At 45.6% G+C, this 19,406-nt stretch overlaps 1 protein-coding gene across 5 annotated transcripts in view; it reads right to left on the bottom strand.

The window, feature by feature from the left end:
* Nucleotides 1-370: 370 nt before the first annotated feature.
* The window catches only part of Map3k3 (mitogen-activated protein kinase kinase kinase 3), an 84,173-nt gene continuing 65,137 nt past the window's right edge, over nucleotides 371-19,406 (bottom strand). For 2 of the 5 annotated variants that reach the window (XM_006970513.4, XM_076543556.1), the window contains 10 exons: nucleotides 13,477-13,610; nucleotides 10,903-10,976; nucleotides 8,436-8,503; nucleotides 8,146-8,238; nucleotides 7,350-7,541; nucleotides 6,548-6,696; nucleotides 5,804-5,935; nucleotides 5,198-5,327; nucleotides 4,542-4,719; nucleotides 371-2,970 (listed from right to left, as the gene is read on the bottom strand). In XM_006970513.4, the coding sequence (XP_006970575.1) occupies nucleotides 2,742-2,970; nucleotides 4,542-4,719; nucleotides 5,198-5,327; nucleotides 5,804-5,935; nucleotides 6,548-6,696; nucleotides 7,350-7,541; nucleotides 8,146-8,238; nucleotides 8,436-8,503; nucleotides 10,903-10,976; nucleotides 13,477-13,610 (1,379 nt within the window). In that variant the 3' untranslated portion in view covers nucleotides 371-2,741. Of the gene's footprint in view, nucleotides 2,971-4,541; nucleotides 4,720-5,197; nucleotides 5,328-5,803; nucleotides 5,936-6,547; nucleotides 6,697-7,349; nucleotides 7,542-8,145; nucleotides 8,239-8,435; nucleotides 8,504-10,902; nucleotides 10,977-13,476; nucleotides 13,611-18,298; nucleotides 18,323-19,406 lie in introns of all 5 variants that reach the window. The other 3 variants (XM_042282983.2, XM_042282984.2, XM_006970514.4) reach the window with 3 other exon arrangements.

Below are 19,406 nucleotides of genomic sequence, written 5' to 3'. Positions count from 1 at the left end.
TCTTGGCGCACGCCTTTAACACCAGCACTCAGAAGGCAGAGGCAGGGGGATATCTGTGAGCCTGAGACCAGCCTGGTCTATACCGACTTCTAGGGCAACCAGAGCACATAGTGAGACTGTGTATCAAAAAACAAAAACAAAGGCACGTATTCGGACCAGACAGACCAACAGTGCTGCCTCCGTGGAGCACTGGGGTAAGAGGGAAGGAGAGGAAAGAGGGACCACCCGGGCGAGCAAGGGCGCTTGGCCACGTCAGCTATTCCCAGTTCTATTTAAGGGTCTAGACTTGGCATGAGGCATCCCACCCCCACCCCAGCCATCCCAGTCAGTTTCCACCGACCACCAAAGCATGGTAACAGGACCCTTCCGATATAAATGATCCCTTTTATTGTAAGTAATGCACTGGCCTGGCTTTGCACGGCAAGCCCTCAGTCAAGGTCGAGTCAACTAACTATGGCTGCAGGTTCTTCTGCACAATCCACAATTGAGACAGACGAGCTGGGTGAGCAGGAGGGACAGAGGGTGGCAGCATGCAGCTGACCCAGGCCTGGTCCTTCCATGTGGGGCTGGCCAAAGCGGATGAACCCCTGGAATGATGAACAAGTGATGGTACAGCACTTCGCACAGTAGGCCGAGGGCTGCTAGGAGACCATCCTTCAGAACCTCTGGGCCCATCCTAGAGCCCCACGACTTCTCATTTGGATTTATTAATAAGAAATAAAATAAATTAATAGCTTGGTCCTGAGGATGCTGAGCTAGCATGTCCACAGTTTTTGGCACAAAAAAAAGGGGTCTTTTTTCTTTGGAGTGCAGGATTTGTTGGCTTACTTTTAAGTTCATTTTAGAAACATTCCCTCTGAGGTAAGATACCCCCTGGGGGGAGGGCTCTGTGAGAGCCTGAACCTGGGACAAGCAGAGTCGTCTCCTCTGACATCTTTTCCGCCCACCAAGCTCTGTTTCCTCTTGAGGTTTGGATGGGGATAGGCTAAGGGGTGCTACAGCCATCAGGAGAGGGTCATGGAGAGGCCGAGCTGCCTTCTGGCAGCTTTGGTCTAGAAGAGGGGCCAGTCCCCACCCTGGGCAAAGGCTGAGGTGGAAGCAGGACTTTACTCACTGGCTTCAGAGCAGTTAGCGGGTGCCTGACAGACCCCCGAGGGAAAGGAAATAAAACAGAGGGGCCCAGGCCCAATTGGCACCGTGCAACACACATATCTGCAAAACCAGCTGCTTTCAATTTCTGTTCTCTCTTCAGGAGTCCATCACCGGTAACAGTCTAGAATTGATATATATAAAAACCATCAAATATGGATCTGAGATATAAATTAACAAGTACAAGGCCTCACATTACATGATGTGAAAAGGCTAAAAACAGCGATAGAAACTACATTCATAAAAGTGCATCGTCAACATACAACGAAGGCTTTGGCTTGTTCTGTGCCCATGGGGAAGTGGGCATGGCTGGCAGAGCTGCCTGGCGCTTATCCCCAGCTCCCTAGAGATGCCCATCCCTGGGCACTGGCTTTTTTTTTTTTTTTCCTTTAATGACAACTCCCAAGAGATGGGAGTTGGGAGGGAGGAGCTGTAGCAATAGGCACACTTGGAGGGGAGGGAAGGGGCTGGAAGAAAGGACCAGCGCCCAGGCTGAGGTAAATATGGCCATCTCTAAGCGGCTTGGAGTCTCCCCAACCCCTGTTGGCATCCTCCCTGGTGGGAGGAACAAGGAATGAGGCTGAGAACACAACTGGGCAAGGCAGGCTAAGGAACAGAGCTGGTTTTGGACATGGTTGGTGGTGGCACAAGGACTTTCCTGTCTACCCATGGGGGCTCAGGCCTGACATGCAGACAGCCCGAGACAACCCCTGGACTTTCCTGGACTGCCATGGGCGAGCTGGGTGCCCTGACTTGTGTCGCCCACCTTCTCTGCTCCGGTGAGGGAACAGATGCCAGGCCAGAGGCCATCCCATCAGCTCTTCCCAGTCCAGCCCAAGGCCCAAGCCCACATGGGTCTCCAGAGCTCAGAGAGCCACGTCTCCAGTTTAGAAACTGGGAACAGCGTAAGAGTGACTCCACTTGTAAAACAGACCATTGCATTGACAAGACTGGGGCTCCCCATTACTGGAGGCAGCTCCATTTCTCAGGCCCTGATTATGGGGGCAGCCTCCTCCCCAGAATAAGGCAGCATAACATTTGCTTCGTTCATCTTTGGTAAAAGACGGGACTGGCAGGGCACACCTGGAGCCTCTAAGTCAGAGCAGCCCACACCTCTGCCTTCTGATGGCTGGGGATGCCGGGCTTTACCTCAGGCTTGAGTGGGCTCATGCAGCCGAGACACTGGTGGTCTCCAAACATTGGGAGGAGAATCCAAGTAACACTCTGAATGAAATAACACTATTCACACCCTTGAGTACGCCCTGTGCCCCAGGCCTCCTGGCTTCAGCGCTGGCCGCAGTGGCAGGACACCGAGGCCACGGCTGTCTTGCACACTCTTCCCAGCCCCTTTCCTTCCGCATTGTGCTTAGGATGCTGGAGCTCTTGGGTCTCACAGGCTGGGTTCCCAGTCTTGATGCCACAGCTATCCCATCCAGGCTTTGAGTCCCAGTGACAGGCACAGACAAACAATGGCTGGACCCAGCTCCGCTGTCCTTAGCCTTGCCTGGAAGCAGCAGCAACTTCACTGAGCCCGACAGCAGCCCCTTGCCTGCTCAGCAGGTGGCAGCTGGCAGCAGCATGGCCTTGAGAGCTCAGTACACGAGCTGTGCAAAGTGGTGTGTGAGCAGTTCCTCAGCTGAGGGTCTCTGACGAGCCTCCACAAAAATGCGCCTCAGGAAGTCCCTGCCATGTTCTGAGATGTGAGAAGGCAGCTGAGGATTGGTAGGCTGGGTGGCGATCTTGAAAATGGCAGCCATAGCTTCATACTCTGCCCAAGGTGGTTTCTCTGTCAACATCTCCACTACAGTACAGCCCAGGCTCCTAGAAGAGAGAACCTTGTCACCTGTCAGCCAGCCTACCAGCTGTGAGGAAAGGAGGTATCTTTCTCAGGGCACAATGAAGGGCAAACAGACCAAACTAAGGGTACTTACTGAGACTGGAAAAGAGAACCGACAGACTCCAAGAGAACTAGATTAGTTTCCTGTTGGTGTTGCTAGCTCTTACTTCCTTGCTTTTCCAGCTTCTGGGGGACGTCTACATTTCTTCCTGTCTATGTCTTGCTCATGTGCAACACTGAATCCAAGGCCTTGTGTGTATTTAGCATATTCAATATTACTAAGTGGCGCACACCTTTAATCCCAGCACCCAGGAGGCAGAGGCAGGCAGATCTTTGTTGAGTTCAAGGCCAGTCTGGTTTATGAAGTGAGTTCCAGGACAGCCAGGGATACACAGAAAAACCCTGTCTCACCCCCCCCCCCACACACACACTTACTTATTAAGCAATAGCTACCCCAAGCTCACTTGTGTCTCTTAGCGTCTGTTCCCTCACTCCTTGACTGTCCTTTGCCACATTTCCCACTACCCACTCTGACCTGCTTTTCTAAGGATCTCATCATTACCCCAGGCCCACCCAGATAACTCAGGATAATGTCTCACAGTTACAGAAGCCCTGCTACCATATAGGTTACGTTTATAGGTTTTGGCAGTTAGGAATTAGACATTTTTGGAGGACAACCCATGGTAGCTTTCCAAGAAGAGAAGTTCTTGTAACTCTTGGGTCCTTTCTGAGGATAGACATAAAAGATAAGTAAATCAAATGCAAACTGTTTGGGTACAAGAAGAGCTGAGTCTACTCTGATTTAGAGACTTGCTGTGTGTGTGTTACATGCATCTGAGTGTGTCTGTGTGTGTGTGTGCAGAAGCCAGAGCAGGACAAGTGTCTCTTCCCCTACTGCTCTGAGACATGGTCTCTCAGTGAAATGGAAGCTTGCTTTTTTAGTGAGACTGCTGGCCACAGAGCTCTCAGGATCCACCTGTGTCTGCCTACCAATGCTGGAGTTACAGGCATGAGAAACCATGCCTAGCTTCTCCTGTGAGAGCTAGGACTTGAACTCAGGTCCTCACACTAGTACAACAAGTGTTCTTAACCATCATCCCATCCTCCGTAGCCCCAGAACCTGCTTTTTTTTTTTTTTTTTTTTGGAGAAATGGTTTCATTATGTTCCTGGTTGGCTTGGAACTCACTCTGTAGACCTGGCTGGTCTTGAACCCCCAGATATCCACCTACCTCTGCCTCCCCAGTGCTGGGATTAAAAGTACCACAACATCCAGCTCAAACCCTGCTTCTTAAAGAAGTCCAGCAAATATGAGAGATTTTGACCCCCATGGCCTAAGTCCTTAGCAATAACCCTTTGTTGTTTGGGATCAAAATTCATTCCATTTACACCCGCCCCGCTCCCATACCCTGAATCTAAGCCTTGGGTGCAACAAGCCAGCAAGGATAGGTCCTCAGTCCCTCTTTCTCATACTGTCAAGTCCACAAGTTCCTATCTGCTTTAGAGAATCTTCAGCTCAGGCGGGGAGATAGGTTCCCGGGACACCCCAGTGCTCACCACACGTCTGCCTTCCTTCCGTAGCCCTCGCCGCTGATGACTTCAGGGCTCATCCAGTAGGGGGTGCCAGTGACAGAGCGCATGCCTGTCCCTGACATGCAGATGGTCTGTAGGCGTTTGCTGGCCCCAAAATCCCCAAGCTTCACATTCCCAGCTGAGTCTCGGAGGATATTGGCTCCTAAGGCACGAAAGGGCAGAGGCTACAACTTTGGACCCTCTTATATTTTTCTTTTATCTCCCCTTCCAGGTGACGAAGGCCAGTGGGAAGGCTAGGGCCACCAGTGACTTAGGTATAAGCTGCACAGAGACTTCACAGTATAAAAGGGATCACCCCCATAGTCAACATTTGCATTTTAGGGTATTTTCCCCACACTACTCAACCAATTTTTACACCTATCTCCAATTAAGGAAGCAATTGGGGTCTTATTTTTCAGAAAGCTCAGAGCAGTTAAGTTAGTGATTGGTAGCCTTGAACCTAGGCCTCACTATGGAGGCCTGACTGGCCTGGAATTCACTATGTTGATCAGGCTGGCTCTAACTCACAGCGATCTGCTTGCCTTTGCCTCCCTTCCAAGCACTAGGATTAAAGGCGTGCACCACTGTGTCTGGCTGAACCTAGGTCTTGATGGCTCTGCCACAGCTTTACCTCTACTCACCCTTGATGTCCCGATGCACAATCATGTTGCTATGCAGGTATGACATGCCCTCCAGGATCTGCCGGGTATACTTGCGGGTCACACTCTCTGTCAGAGCTCCATAGGCCTTCAGCTGGTCTTTTACAGAGCCCTAATAGACCGCAAGGAGTCAAGAGAGTCTCTCAGGCTAGCTTATGAGAAGAGACAAGGTTATTTGCAGTCCCAGTACTGTAGCACAGTGGTGACTCATCTGAGTCTCATTTGCATGCACGGGCCACTTTTGCAGGGGCTGTCACACAGCTCAGGAAAATCCTGCGACAGTCCTTATCTCAAGCTAGCAGGCCTCAAGAGCAGGCTGAGGAGACCCTCTGTTCGAGGCAGAGGCTGTGTTGACTTGAACCAGCCCCCTCGGGCCCTCAAGTTAGATAGAACCTGGGACGTTTCTCATCTCACACCCTCTCTGTAGCCCAAAGCAGGGCCCTCTTGACATCAAACGCCGCCATCACTGCACATGGTCTCCCAGAACCTCGTCAGGCCAGGCCCAGGTCAAGGGTGACCCACGCCCACAGCTACTAGCCCTAGGTCAAGGCCTCTGGTGTGAGTCCCGCATGCACCCAAGGCACATACCCCGGGCATGTACTCCATGAAGATGGTGAGGATCTTCTCAGCACGGTCCCGCAGACAGCCGTAGTACTGCACAATGCGTTCATGCTGCAAGTTCTTCAGCAACTGGATCTCACACTCGAGAGCGCTCACCTCCTAGAGAGGGAGGGACCACTGGTCGGTCACCTGGCTACTCAGGGCCCAGTTCAGCCCACCTGGGGCAGCTTTTCTTGCCCTAGACTATGACTCCTAGGAGTCTTCTTTGGGAACTTCAGCTGGAGAACGGCAAACTCTCCACATGTCTGGCCCTTGGCCACAATGCTGGGTGGCCCTTGGGATGCAGCATTCCTTACCCAGAGGGAGGCGAACATGAAGGAGGGGCTACAGAGGCCTGCTTCAAGTAACTGTCTGTCTATTCACATGAGGTATAGACTGTGTGACTCCTACTTCCAAAGGACAAATGGTGAGCTCCACAGCTTCCTCCTGGCCAAGGCTCTGTCTGGGGAATGGGTCCAAAGAGAGCCCTTTGGGAAATTGGTCATATCTCAGTTTAGGTTGCTAGGACTTCAGCATGGATGCAGTTCTTTTCCTAGTGGATCCACACGCTTTGGGACGTTAGCCCTTCACCCCTTGGCTAGGGCTAAGATGAACAGCAAAAAAGCTTGGGAGGAAGTTATGGGCAGTAACTTGTATCACCTTAGGCAAGTACTCAATAGGTGTTTTGGCTAGAGGGAGGGGCTGGAGGTTTGTGTGTGGGGAAGGCCATACCTTGCTTGTCTCAGGACTATCTGGGTCAAACTGGACCTGCTTAGAAGCAAGTTCACGTCCTGTGTCCACATCATAGCACAAATAGACCCTGCCAAAGGCACCTTGACCCAGGAGCTTCCCCCGACGCCAATTGACGGGAGCACTAGGAGCTACAGAGAACAGCACGAGAGAGCATTAGATCATGAACTTTCTGTACGTGGAGCCTCCTGTCCTACCGGCAATCACAGAACCAGCACCACCCACCCCTTCCTTGTCTTGCAGCCCCACGGCCTTGGTCAACAGGACCTCAAGGACAGTTCTGGGAAGCAGGGCACTGGTAAGATGGCTTTCTGTGTTGATCAAATAACTTTATTTTCAAAGCTCCTAAACATTCTTTTCATCTCTTCTTTGTTTTTGAGACAGGGCCTTGGTGTGTACCACATGCTGGCCATGAACTACTATGAAACTCAGGTTGGCCTCAAGCATTCGACCATCCTGCCTCAAGCTTCCTGAGTGCTGAGATTCCAGGTATACACCATCATGCCTAGCTGCTCCTAAAGAAGTGACTGTGGCAAGGACTGAGAGTGTACCCTTTAGCTTAAACACGGGAAAACTGAAGACCAGGAAGAAGAAACGGCTTCTCCATTCTGGGGTGTGCTGCCTCCTCTAAAACTCTCTGAGAGGGGGGGATGCACCAGAGCAGCCTGTCGCTGAGACACTGGCTGTGCTCTTGTCCCTGCAGCCACAGTGGCACAGCTGTGCTCTTGTCCCTGCAGCTTGTCTCAGCACCCAGAGCACTCTCCTACTCAGGGACACTTCTCACATTTGGTTGGCACGCTCCTTTCCTGCACAGAGAGGGCGTTCTCGCTGTCTGCACTCCGCAGGCGCCCACGGGGGTCCAGGTATTGCACAGCTACACCCATGTTCTCGCCATTTGTGCTCAGGGAGCGGCTCGAGGGCACCAGAGTGAATAGGTTGCCTTGATGCCGCCGTATTCTGGGAAACGTTCTTCTGCCTAAAAAAGTGCAGGAATAAGGACAGAGCAAGTCAGATCCCTGTCCACAAACCCAGATGTGCAAAGGAGACAGCAGTGACAACCAGCTCAGGTGCATCCCACCTCACTCATGCCAGAAAGGCTGCTGTCCCGGCTCCCAAAGAATCAAGACAAAAGCAGTGATTAGGAAGTTGTCTGGTTAAAGAAGCCTTGAACACAGGGAAGGCATAAGACTGATCCTCAGGCCCAACAAAAAGGCAAACCACAGCTCGTGTGTTCTGTTTAGCATCCTACTCCTGATCCTTCTGCCACAGCTTTAGTTCATCTGCTGCTGCGGCAGCAAATGGCATTAGAGAGGTGGCACCTGGAATATATGTGTACTCAAAGGACAGCATTCCAGTGGCAGCAACTTCATCTACCAACACCGCCCCCCATATCTGGTTAGTTCCCTATCTCTTTGCCCTCAAGGGCACAGTGCCTCAGGAATAAGGGAAAATGCAGAGGCGGGAGAACCTGGTTTCCTTTCCACCAACCCCTAAACCCTCCTTTTGTGATTTTTGTTTCCAGGCAAAAGTTTGGTGGTCTTTCACTAGCCAACCAGCAGGGGGCAGTGCAGAGCACTTACCATCGTTGTAGTCTTTGTGGTGTACAGACACATGGTAGCGCCTGGGATAGGTTCCACCTTTGACTCCTTTATCATAGAGCTGCGTCTCCCGATCTGAGGAAGACAGACTAGACTGTGAGTGAGTCAATATGGATGAGTCACTGAAGCTCCTAGGCTCCCGAGACTTTAGAGTAGCAGTTCCAGGAAAATTACCATACAGTTTTGGCTTCCCAATTTAGAGGCATCTGTGGTCCCAACAAGACACTCTTCCCCAACTCTTGCAGTACCTACCTAGACTCTGCGGAACTTACCCGAACATTCCTTTCTGTTGTCTGGGAAGCTCCTAGCTCGGGACATTTGTGATTTCCTGAAGGATGGGCTGGAAAAAACGAAAGACTACAAAATAAACTTCGGTGCACATCTGGAATGGCCCAGAGAGCAGAAGGAAGAGTATCCAAGTGCTCAGAGAGAGAGAGGTGGAGGGAGGCTACGCTGCCTAGAGCCTGGTCTCTGGTGCTCACCACCCCACTGCACTAGCCTGAGGCCAAACAGGAGCAATAACTACCTATTCTATGGATTCCACGATGGAAAGTTCATCCCCTTTCCATTCTGGGCCTTTTTCCTAATCTCCAATCTCTATACCAGGTGAAGAGATGCAAAAACCAAGCCAAACAACAACAAACCAACTTGGCCTAGGCAGTAATAATAAAAAAACTGTAAAGAATGCTTTCTTTTCTTTTTATTTGTTTATTTACTTTTTTGTTTTTGTTTTGTTTTTTCGAGACAGGGTTTCTCTGTTTAGCCTTGGCTGTCCTGGAACTCACTCTGTAGATCAGGCTGGCTTCGAACTCAGCGATCCACCTGCCTCTGCTGAATGCTGAGATTAAAGGTGTGTGCCACCACTGCCTGACAAAAATGCTTTCTTATTTTACAGAGTGAGCTTTTCCTCATTTAATCCTCATACCTCTGTAAGGTAGGACACATAATAAAAGTAACAGCAGGTACCAGTTACTGAGCAGCTGCTGTGTTATTACTAGTCTTCAGTGATCACCTGCAGGTTAAAAATAAGACTCCTTTTTTTTTTGTGCCCAAGGACACAGATGGGAAACAAAAGAGTCAACCTCAAGACCCGGTATGCTACTCCAGTCTGTTTCTGTTACCAGCCTACCCCCCACCCCCCATTTAGACTACCATCTCATTTTAGAGATGGGCAAACCAAGAAACGAAGAGGGAAGTAGCTACCTTTTCAACATCCAGTTAAATCTGAATGGACCTTTGACATGCAAGTACCTTGTATGTGCACACGAATGTATTATGTGGATATATGTGTGCATGTGAAGGCCAGAGGTTGAAATTTGCTCTCTTTCCTAATTGTTCTCCCTCTTATTTTTAGAAGCAGAGGTTCTCACTGAACCTTGAACTTTCAGATTCAGCTAGACTGGCTGGCTAGTGAGCCTCGGTTATCCTCCTGTCTCTACCTTCCCAGCACTGAGATTACAGATGTGCAGTGCTGTACCCAGCTGTCTCACGTGCTTGTACAGCAAGCACTTTACTAACCAAGCCATCTCCCTAGTCCTCCCAAGCATCTTTTGAGGGGTCACAGATCAGAAACTCTCAAGACAGTTTTGGAGAGCTGCCCCCTGCTTTTAAACAACTAGACTACCATCCTCCCTTGACCCCACAAAGTTTCAGATAGTCCAAAACTTCAGTCAGTCTCTGTTCTAGCTGAGACCTTGGCCAGTTGTAGCATCTCCTGCCATATTTACTGATACCTTTTTGTTCCAATTGGAGAGCAAGTCCCAAAGAAACCTACATACTAATAACTATGTAAGTATTCTGTCATGTGTAGAAGAAGATGGTGATTAGTCACAAGATCAGTACCCTCATTAATTGATCACATAAGGAAGGAAGGAAGGAAGGAAGGAAGGAAGGAAGGAAGGAAGGAAGGAAGGAAGGAAGGAAGGAAGGAAGGAAAGAAGGAAGGAAGGAAGGAAGAAAGGAAGGAAGGAAGGTAGTTATTCCTGTTTCCTAGCCCCAGACTATTCCTCAACCCCCAATAAAAGGAGTTCTTAGACATAAAGAGGCGAAAGCCTCCTCCAAACACCCTCACAAGCCAGGTTATAGCACACAGGAAACTGAGGCAGGAAGACTGAGTTCCAGACCAGGTATCTAGTGAGAACTTGTCTCAACAAAACAAAGCAAAATAACACAACACGCCCTCAACACCACTAGGTAAAGCACACAGTTGTTTGGTATATAAAAAATAGCACTGACTTCTAAGAGTGTAAGAACAAAATATTCTACATCAAGAGATAAGGGTTAAGTTAGGCAATCTGGATATTCTGTTTTCTAATTATTCTAAGCTAGCTTCTTATTTAATCAGAAACATTTAGAGAAAGAAAAGAAAGACAGAACAGACAGACCAACCTATGGGTGAGATTGAAATTTTCTTCTAAATTTCAATAAGCAATTGCTTCTCAATCCAAATCACAGTAATGATGTGGGGAAAAAGGTAGGCAGACTACAGCATGTGTAAAGTCAAAAGACAGAGCACGGGGACACCACAGCAAACAGTTCTTCTAAGCTGTTATTAAGTTTATTTTATTGTGCACCCAAACATTCTCAGAGTGTCTGAGAAGTTGAGGGCCTCTCAAAAAGCACACTGTTTTAATCCTGGGCCTATAGCTGTATCAGAGACATAGACTAGTCAATTCTACTCCTAAAACCATTCCAGAAATGCCTACTTATTAGGCCCCCAAACCACCCACACCTCCATACCTGTCTGCTGACCTGTCCAAGGATTGGCAGCTTCCTGATAAAGAATTTTCAGCACTGCTCAAGGGATCCAGCATCTGTAAGGCAAGCCACACAATCAAACTACAGTTTCCACTCAAATCCCAGCCAGCTGACCCAGGCAGAGCTGGCAAGTGGTCCTTTTTGTCAAAATATGGACGTGTCTTTGTTTCCCCATGTAGTGGAAGAAGGGTGTAAGGTACCATTCTCTCCCTTAGTTTGAAAGGCAAGCTTCTAGGATGAAGGAAAATGTTTGGCTGGCATCCCTAGGAACTCTGCCAATACAGCAAAGCAGAGACACTGCTTTTCTTGTTGGCATTTTCTTGGCCCATCAACATTACTGCCTGGCACTTGAAATGGTATTGCCCTGCAGAAGTTTCCAGTGGAGTCTGGGTGGGAACTTAATGTTTCTGTTTATATTCTGTAATTCATAATTTACAAAGACAGGCATTACCTCATTTCACAGAGGAACACTGCAGACCAAGAAAGGTTAGGAGACATATTCCTAAACTCATAAAACTATGAGTAAACAGCTGGTGCTAAAAAAACAAATTCCCAGTTCCTGGCTCTGAAGCAGAGGTAAGAGATATCCATGTAAATTAAAATATTTTTCTAGCTTAGAGTCAAATGCATTAACAAAAAACCTTCATAATAGATGTTTTTTCCTAACCTAAAGGCTTCATCTGTTTTCTCCTGACAGAGGAGTGGTAAGGACGGGAGCACAGCCTTCAAGTTCAATGCAGTCATCTCTCTATGCATGGGGTTGGCTCCAGGATTCCTGTTGACACCAGAGTCCATTACATAAGATAATACAGGGCTGGAGAGACGGCTCAGAGGTTAAGAACACTGACTGCTCTTCCAGAGGTTCTGAGTTCAATTACCAGCACCCACATGGTGGCTCACAACCATCTGTAATGAGATCTGGTGCCCTCTTCTGTGTACATAATAAGTAAATTAATCTTTAAAAAAAAGATAATACAGTATTTGTAGGTAAACTACACTACACATGCATCTTCTGGTACACTTTACATCATCTTAATTACGTATATGTAATAATATAATGTAAATGCTATGCAAAGTTGTTATATTGTTTAGGGAATGACAAAAAAAGGGAAGTCTGTACAAGTCATGTACAATATAGACGGATGGTCAGTATTTTCTGACCAGGAAAGAAATCTGCAGCTGAAGGCAGTTAAGGTTACTGCTCTAAATATGAAATCCCCTGGGAAGTGGGAGCACAGAAAGAAGAAGAGTGTAAAGGGCTTCCTGTAGCCCATATAGTTTTGAATAATGAAAGCTACAGGAATCAGCTTCTTGTAAAAACCCATATAGGCTGGTATTAAATTGTGGGGGGGGGAGGGGCAGAAGGGGGGCTGGAGAGATGGCTCAGAGGTTAAGAGCACTGACTGCTCTTCCAGAGGTCCAGAGTTCAATTCCCAGGAACCACATGGTGGCTCACGACCATTTGTAATGAGATCTGGTGCCCTCTTCTGGCCTGCAAGCATACACACAGACAGAATACTGTATACATAAGAAATAAATAAATCTTTAAAAAAAAAATTGTGTGTGTGCATGTGCATGCACATATGAGTGCAGGAGGCCATTGAGTCCAGAAGAGACGCCAGATCCCCTGTAGCTGAAATTATAGGCAGTTGTGAGCTACCCAGTATAGGTGATAGGAACCAAACTTGGGTCTTCTACGCCTTCTGTTGGCTATTTTATCTGTTAGAAATTTTCTCTTTGTAAGTCAAATTCCAGAAACTTGAAGAACTTAGTTCTTTGAGAGAGACTGATAATAAGGAACTGCCATCAGCTTCTAGAATCTGAGAGAATCCTTGAACAATCTCTAGCAAAGAAAAGGAATCCTACCAAACACAAGGAACTAAACTGTGCTAAGAACTCTAATCTCAGAATGGAAATACAATTGGAAAGGACCTTGACTGTAACCCTGTGAGACCATGAGAAAAACAAACAAACAAACAAACCAGTTAAGTCATGTCTGGACTCCCCATCTAAAGACACTAAAACAATAAAGGTATATGTTTTAAGACAAAATATGTGACAATTTGTTATGTAACAACAGATAACTAATTCATCTATTAGCAAAATCATGTTATTTTACCAGTCCTACAGTCTAATTTACAACACCCCCCCCGCCCCCGTTTCTTCAAGAAATAGCAAAACTAATATATAGCCATGAAAAACAATCTGTCAGTTCAGGCTTGTCCATAGTTAAAAATGCTGAATGAGAATAGGTCATTGTAAGAAGTCCACAAACAGTACATACAGTGGTGTTCTGCAAGGGGCCTAGTGAGAGGCCACAAAGAGGGATACCGTTAAGTGTTCACCTAACACTAGCAAAGTTAAGAAATTTAGATCTCATCTTTAAAAAGAACTGACCTTTGGTCCCCTCAAAGGAATAACCCATCTTGGGGCAAGATTGGTTTTCAAAAAACTGTGGTATGGGCATCGAACTCCTTGGGTCTGTAGTGTATCACTGAGAGTCTTCATCACAGTCGTGGTGTGAACAGGTCAGTACATCCTGGCCCCTATACTCACACACTGCTCGCTGGTCTCTGGGATGAATTCGCCTTCACTGTTGATGCTTGTATAGGACCCCTGCCGGGCAATGTGCTGCTGTCGCTCAGGTACATAACCAGGTGGAGGAGAACTTCGGCCAGGGTTCTGGGAGCCTAGAGCACAGAAAGAAAACCCTTTAACAATGGAGCCAACGTGTGGCACAAGAGAAGCAGAGCCAGCTAGAAGACTGGGCCCAAGAGATCAGGGATATAACTCAGATGGTCACGGCACCACAGCCAGCATCTTCAGCTTGAGGAAGCAAACATCCCTTCCTTATAAAGTAACTTTCAGAGGTGGAACAGTACTAGAACATATATAACTAAGAACCTAGACACAAAACATCAATCAGAACTATGTGACATAAGATGGAAGTTAGCCAGCTTTAAAAAAATGTTCTTAGGACCCTGAGATAGCTCAGCAAGTGAGGGTGCTTGTCACTAAGCCTGACAACTTGAGTTCATTCCCCAGGTTACACATGACAGAAGGAGAGGACTCCTACACGCTGTCCTCTAACCTCTACACATGCTGTGGCATGCTGGTGCACACGTGTGTACACACACAAAAATAATATAAAAATTTTAATGTTCATATTATTCATAATGCCACTTCTCTTGATAATGTCACATCTTCCTCTTTCTCTCTTTTGGGCACCAATGCCATTTCCTCCTATCCAAGAACCTAGGAAAATGATCAATTCAATCCTAGATACATATTGGGAAATATACTGCAAGAATACAAGCAGGTGCCTGAAACCCTAGACAATACCAAACCTATATATATCTGTGACAAAAGTTTAATGTATAAATTATGTATAAGAGATTAACAATAACTAGCTTGGCATGATGGTGCACTCCTATAATCCCAGGACTCAGGAGATAGGAGCAGGGAAACTGAGCTCCAGACTAGCATAGGCTACATACCAAGACCCTTCAAAAACAACAACAAAAAACCAACAACAAAACCCCACAAGGGCTAGGAATGTAGCTCAGTGGAAGAACACTTGCCTAGCATATGGAAGGCCCTGGGTTTGATTCCCAGCACTACACATTGCAAAAACAAACAACAAAAACTCCAACTAATAATATAGAACAATTATAACAAAATACTGCAATAACATTACAAGCATCACTACTCTTTAAAGCCATTAGGTCAAAAATGGATTACTTGAATGCAAGCACTAATAATGCAATATAATCTGATAATTGGGATAGCCACTAAGTGACAAATGGCCCAGCTACAAATATATCATGGATACATTGGACAAAGGCATGATTCATATTCCAGGTAGAATGGTATAAGATTTTATCTTGATACTTAGAGTAAAGAACAATTTAAAACTTATTGTTGGGCCTGTAGAGATGGTTCAGGAGTTAAGAGTCCACACTGCTCTTGCAGAGGAGCAGAGCTGGATTCCCAGCATCTATGTTGGGTAGCTCACAATTGCCTGTAACCCCAACACCAAGGGAATATGATGCTTCTGGCCTCAGCTGGCACCAGCACACACATATACATATCCACACACAGATCCACATATATATGCATAATTAAATATAATACATCTTTTTTTTTTTTTCAGAGCTGAGGACCGAACTAAGGGCCTTGCGCTTGCTAGGCAAGTGCTCTACCACTGAGCTAAATCCCCAACCCAATATAATACATCTTAAAAAATTAAAATTAAATTAAAAAAACAAAAACAAAAAACCCAAGCCAGGTGGTGGTGGCACACGCCTTTAATCCTAGCGCTTGGAAGGCAGAGGCAGGCGGATCTCTGTGAATTCGAGGCCAGCCTGGGCTACACAGTGAGTTCTAGGACAGGCTCCAAAAGCTACACAGAGAAACCCTGTCTCAAAAAAAAAAAAAAAAAAAAAAAAAAAAAAAACACCACCTAAACACATTAAATTCTGAATAGTTGCTGGTGGTGATTGAAACTGTGAAAAGAACTATAAACAAGAGGTCCTGAGCATTAGTTTATCAGCTTAATCCTCTGGGGCTTTGGGCCCTAACGTTTTGAAGCTGGGGTCCAGGAAGAGCTCACTGGATATAACTGCACATATGTCCCTGGGGCTCTGTTCCTTCAACCAGTACCTACTCTACCTGTATAAGATAAGGAGACACTCTGTGCCAATCCCAGCACTCAGGTGGTTGAGGCAATACTAGCCTCAGTGAAGACATTCTGGCTAGTGAAGAGACTGTCTCTCTCACTGCCACTTACTCTCACAATTCTTGACTATTATGAGTAACATTATGTTGCCCTTAATTAGAAGTTTCCTTTTTGTTGGGCATTCGCAGTAATGGCATCATTTGATTTTCAACAATTTGGAAAAGACCTTTGGCAAACATTCTTTGAGTAACTATGAGGCACTCTGCAAGGTATTTTTACATTGTTACTTCAGAAAAAAAGCAATCATTAGAAGGTTCAAGAAAATATTAATGGGGCCATTGAGATAGCTCAGCAGGTAAAGATACTTGCCACTAGGCCTCACAACATGAGTTCAATTCTCAGGACCTACATGGTCTAAAGAGAGAATTGACTCTAACAAGTTGTCCTCTGGCCTTCATATGTGCTCCCTTAGCCCTTTTCCTATTGTGGGGGAACATACTTATCCTGTCATGAAGAAAGCCAGAAACATAATAATCCTCACTTCTCTTATACCCTCTACCTCTCCCCTACAACCCAGAAATCCCCAGATACCAGAAATGGCAAAGTACCACCCCTTAACCTACTTCCCAGTCTAGTTCAGGACTATTGAACTAGGTTTTCTGGGATAGAACTCTGCAGGCAAGATGTCCTATGGAAATGGCTAAGAAAGAGAACAAGTTTAGTAGCTAGAGGTGTGGAGAAGAACTTGCTTGATTCATTCTACTCTGGAAAATGTGACCACCCAATGCCAACTTCCCTCTTTCCTGAAAGAAACCAGTTTCAGAAGGAAAAATCTAGGATACGTACTGTTTTAACTTTGTATATAGCTCACTCCAGGACAGATGGGAGGTACATCGATACTGCAAGGGATGCTGAAAAGTCTGGCTGAGGTACTTTTACCACCCTAAGAGAATATACTGGACATAAACAAATGGGCCTCAACAAAACTTTCCTGTGTAGGAGGAAGTTTCTCTCCCACCTGTCTATTCTCAAATACTACTCAGCAGCCGCTTCTTAAATAATTGACTCTGAGGCTTAATATTACTTATATGCTCAGCCAGTAGCTCAGGCTTATTCCTAACTAGCTCTTACACTCAAATTAACCCATAATGCTTATCTATGTTACATATGGCACCCAAACATTCAGCCAGAATTTCCACATAAAGCCTGAAAAAGCTTAAAAAGGATTCTAGACACAAAAGAACAGAGCACAGCTTCTTGGTAGTAGCATTTTCTTGGGTGGGCTCTGTTTGCTGGCAGTACGCAGAGGCCCAGCTTTAAGATGCAGCTTCCTGGTTCATGATGGCAACATGGATGGCTCTTTTAAGAAGCCCCACTGTCGAACACTTAAATGGAGTTTATGAGCAGCGATAGCACACTTACTCAATGGCAGCATGGACCCAAAAACTTCCCAGAGTTGGAGCAGCAAATATGGCTTTCAGAGCTGGCAGTAAACATGTCTCTACCATGAGACTAGCTTCTCAAGGAACCAAGGAATGGGGCAGAGCCAGCCGCCAAAGCTACCGCTTTGGTCCTAGCCTAGCCTGCTTGTTAGTTGAAAGACTTATGTGGTCAGAAAAAGATAGAGATATGCAGTAAAGACAGATTCAAAAAACAAAACAAAAAACAAAAACAAAACCTCTAAATGGGTTACAATATGTTTAAAAATATACATAGGCTTGGGAGAGAAAAAAGAAAAAGGGTCGACAAAATCCTTAAAAAAGAAAGAGTAATAAAAAAATATAATAAGCCACGTAAAGATGGAATATACACAGAACATCTGGATATTTTATGTTATTTTGTTGTCTTTGAATTTTTTGACTGCAGAGGAAGGAGCAAGAGTTGCTAAGAAACTTTGATTATAAATGCTGCTAGATTAAATCAATCTATATTTTAAAAAATATCTTGACTTCAAAATTTAAGTCAAAGAGAGATACAGGACAGGCACCAAAACTACACCAGAAACCCTGTCTCGAAAAACAAAAACAAAAACAAACAAACAAAAGATATTTTACTTTGAGAAAGAGATTCTACTTTTATTTCTATACAAAATGAGAGGCTCTGGATTCATTCTGGGTTAAGAAAAATCAGATTTGATTGAGAAAGACCCCCTGAAAAATCTCTGATGGGAATGGATGGTCCAGATGATCCAACATTTCGGAGCACCTCTGTTGCAGTTTCCTCTGAGTTCTGCATCCAGAAAGGCTTCAAGGCTGCTGGCTGAGATGATCCAGCCCCACAGACTACTCCAGTCAAGACTTGATCATAATCCTAAATTTTCTCAGGGTCCCCATAAGATTAACAGTGTCCCCAATCAGCAGGAAGTAGCCTAGAAAACTATGTCCACATTCCCCAAAAATGGATTATGGATGTTTGTCTTTGTTTAGGGGGTTTGGTTACAAATTGTTATTGGTCATAGAAGAGTCGCCAGACAGACACAGAGGAAACAAGATGAGAATGCTGCTTTGAGAAAAGCTACCAAGCCACGTGGCTAAACATAGGTAAGAATTATGGGTTAATTTAAGTGTAAGAACTAGTTAGCAATAAGCCTGAGCTACTGGCTGAACATTTATAAGCAGCATTAACCCTCAGAGTCAATTATTTAAGAAGTAGATGCCGGGTATTTGGGAACAGGCAAGTAGGAGAGAAACTTCCACTTACATTTCTGAGCCAGGGAGTCTCCTCCTAAACCAAGAAGGACCAACAAAAGGAAGAAAAATATTTGAAAAAAAAAAAAAAGTACAATAGGTTAGTGCTCAAAAAATGGTGAGGCTTTTGTTTTGTTTGAGATAGGTTTTCACTATGTAATTCTGGCTAGCCTGAAAGACCAGGGTATCCTTGAACTCACAGAGATCCACCTGCGTCTGCCTTTTGAATGCTAGGATTAAAGGCATATACTACTGTGCCTGGGGAAAAACAGGGTTTTTTGTTTGTTTGTTTGTTTGTTTGTTTGAGATAGGGCTGTACACCAGGCTAGACTTGAATTCATCCTCCTGCCTCCATCTTCTGAGTGCTAGGATGACAGGAGTCTCACATCTGGTGCTTTAAAGACAGCTTCTAAGGACTTTAAATTATTCTCAGTATTCTTTAAGAGACTGAGTTCTTCATTCTTCTGAATGAAGTCAGTTGCTCCAACACATGGCTCACTCAGTTGTGCTGAAGAAGTCTGATGAATTTACCGTCAAGAACACTTCCAATTGATTCTAATTGATTCATGGAGGCATTAACCTAAGGACATACTCTCAGATGAGAAGACTGACATAAAGCTATAAAATTGTCCTGAAAATAGGCATAGAATCTTGTCTCAACATCTTACTCACAGAGTGAAAGCTAACAATTCTGAGGTAAGCCAGCTCCTGAGCCATAGAACTGAAATGACCTCAAGAGCCTGCAGGAGACAGTCTATCCAGGTATTTAAAGCCCTATAAGAAATTGAAGCTGCTCTGAGTGTAAATTTAGGGATATTTTATTGTGAACTCAGCTAAGATGACCCCGTCTCTTCTCTCCTATGTGTCTGAACCTAGGAATCAGTTTTTCTCAACTCTCTCACTGGTTCCATAATCCAGAATTTTACACTGAATCTCTTTTCCATGAAACAAGTTAGAACAGTTCTTTTCTAGCATTTTAACCCAAGATGCTCTGAAATAAGATACTATAATTTTATCTAGAAGAAATTTTAAAAATGTCTCTTATAAGGGATTAGTTAGAAAGAAAAATTCTTTCTTATTGATGGTATCTGACACAGGTCTAAATCATTCCCTCTCCTACT

This window comes from Peromyscus maniculatus, chromosome 8, assembly GCF_049852395.1.
Source record: "Peromyscus maniculatus bairdii isolate BWxNUB_F1_BW_parent chromosome 8, HU_Pman_BW_mat_3.1, whole genome shotgun sequence".
Classification (NCBI taxonomy): Eukaryota; Metazoa; Chordata; class Mammalia; order Rodentia; family Cricetidae; genus Peromyscus; species Peromyscus maniculatus.
This window is presented reverse-complemented; position numbering and strand designations above follow the sequence as displayed.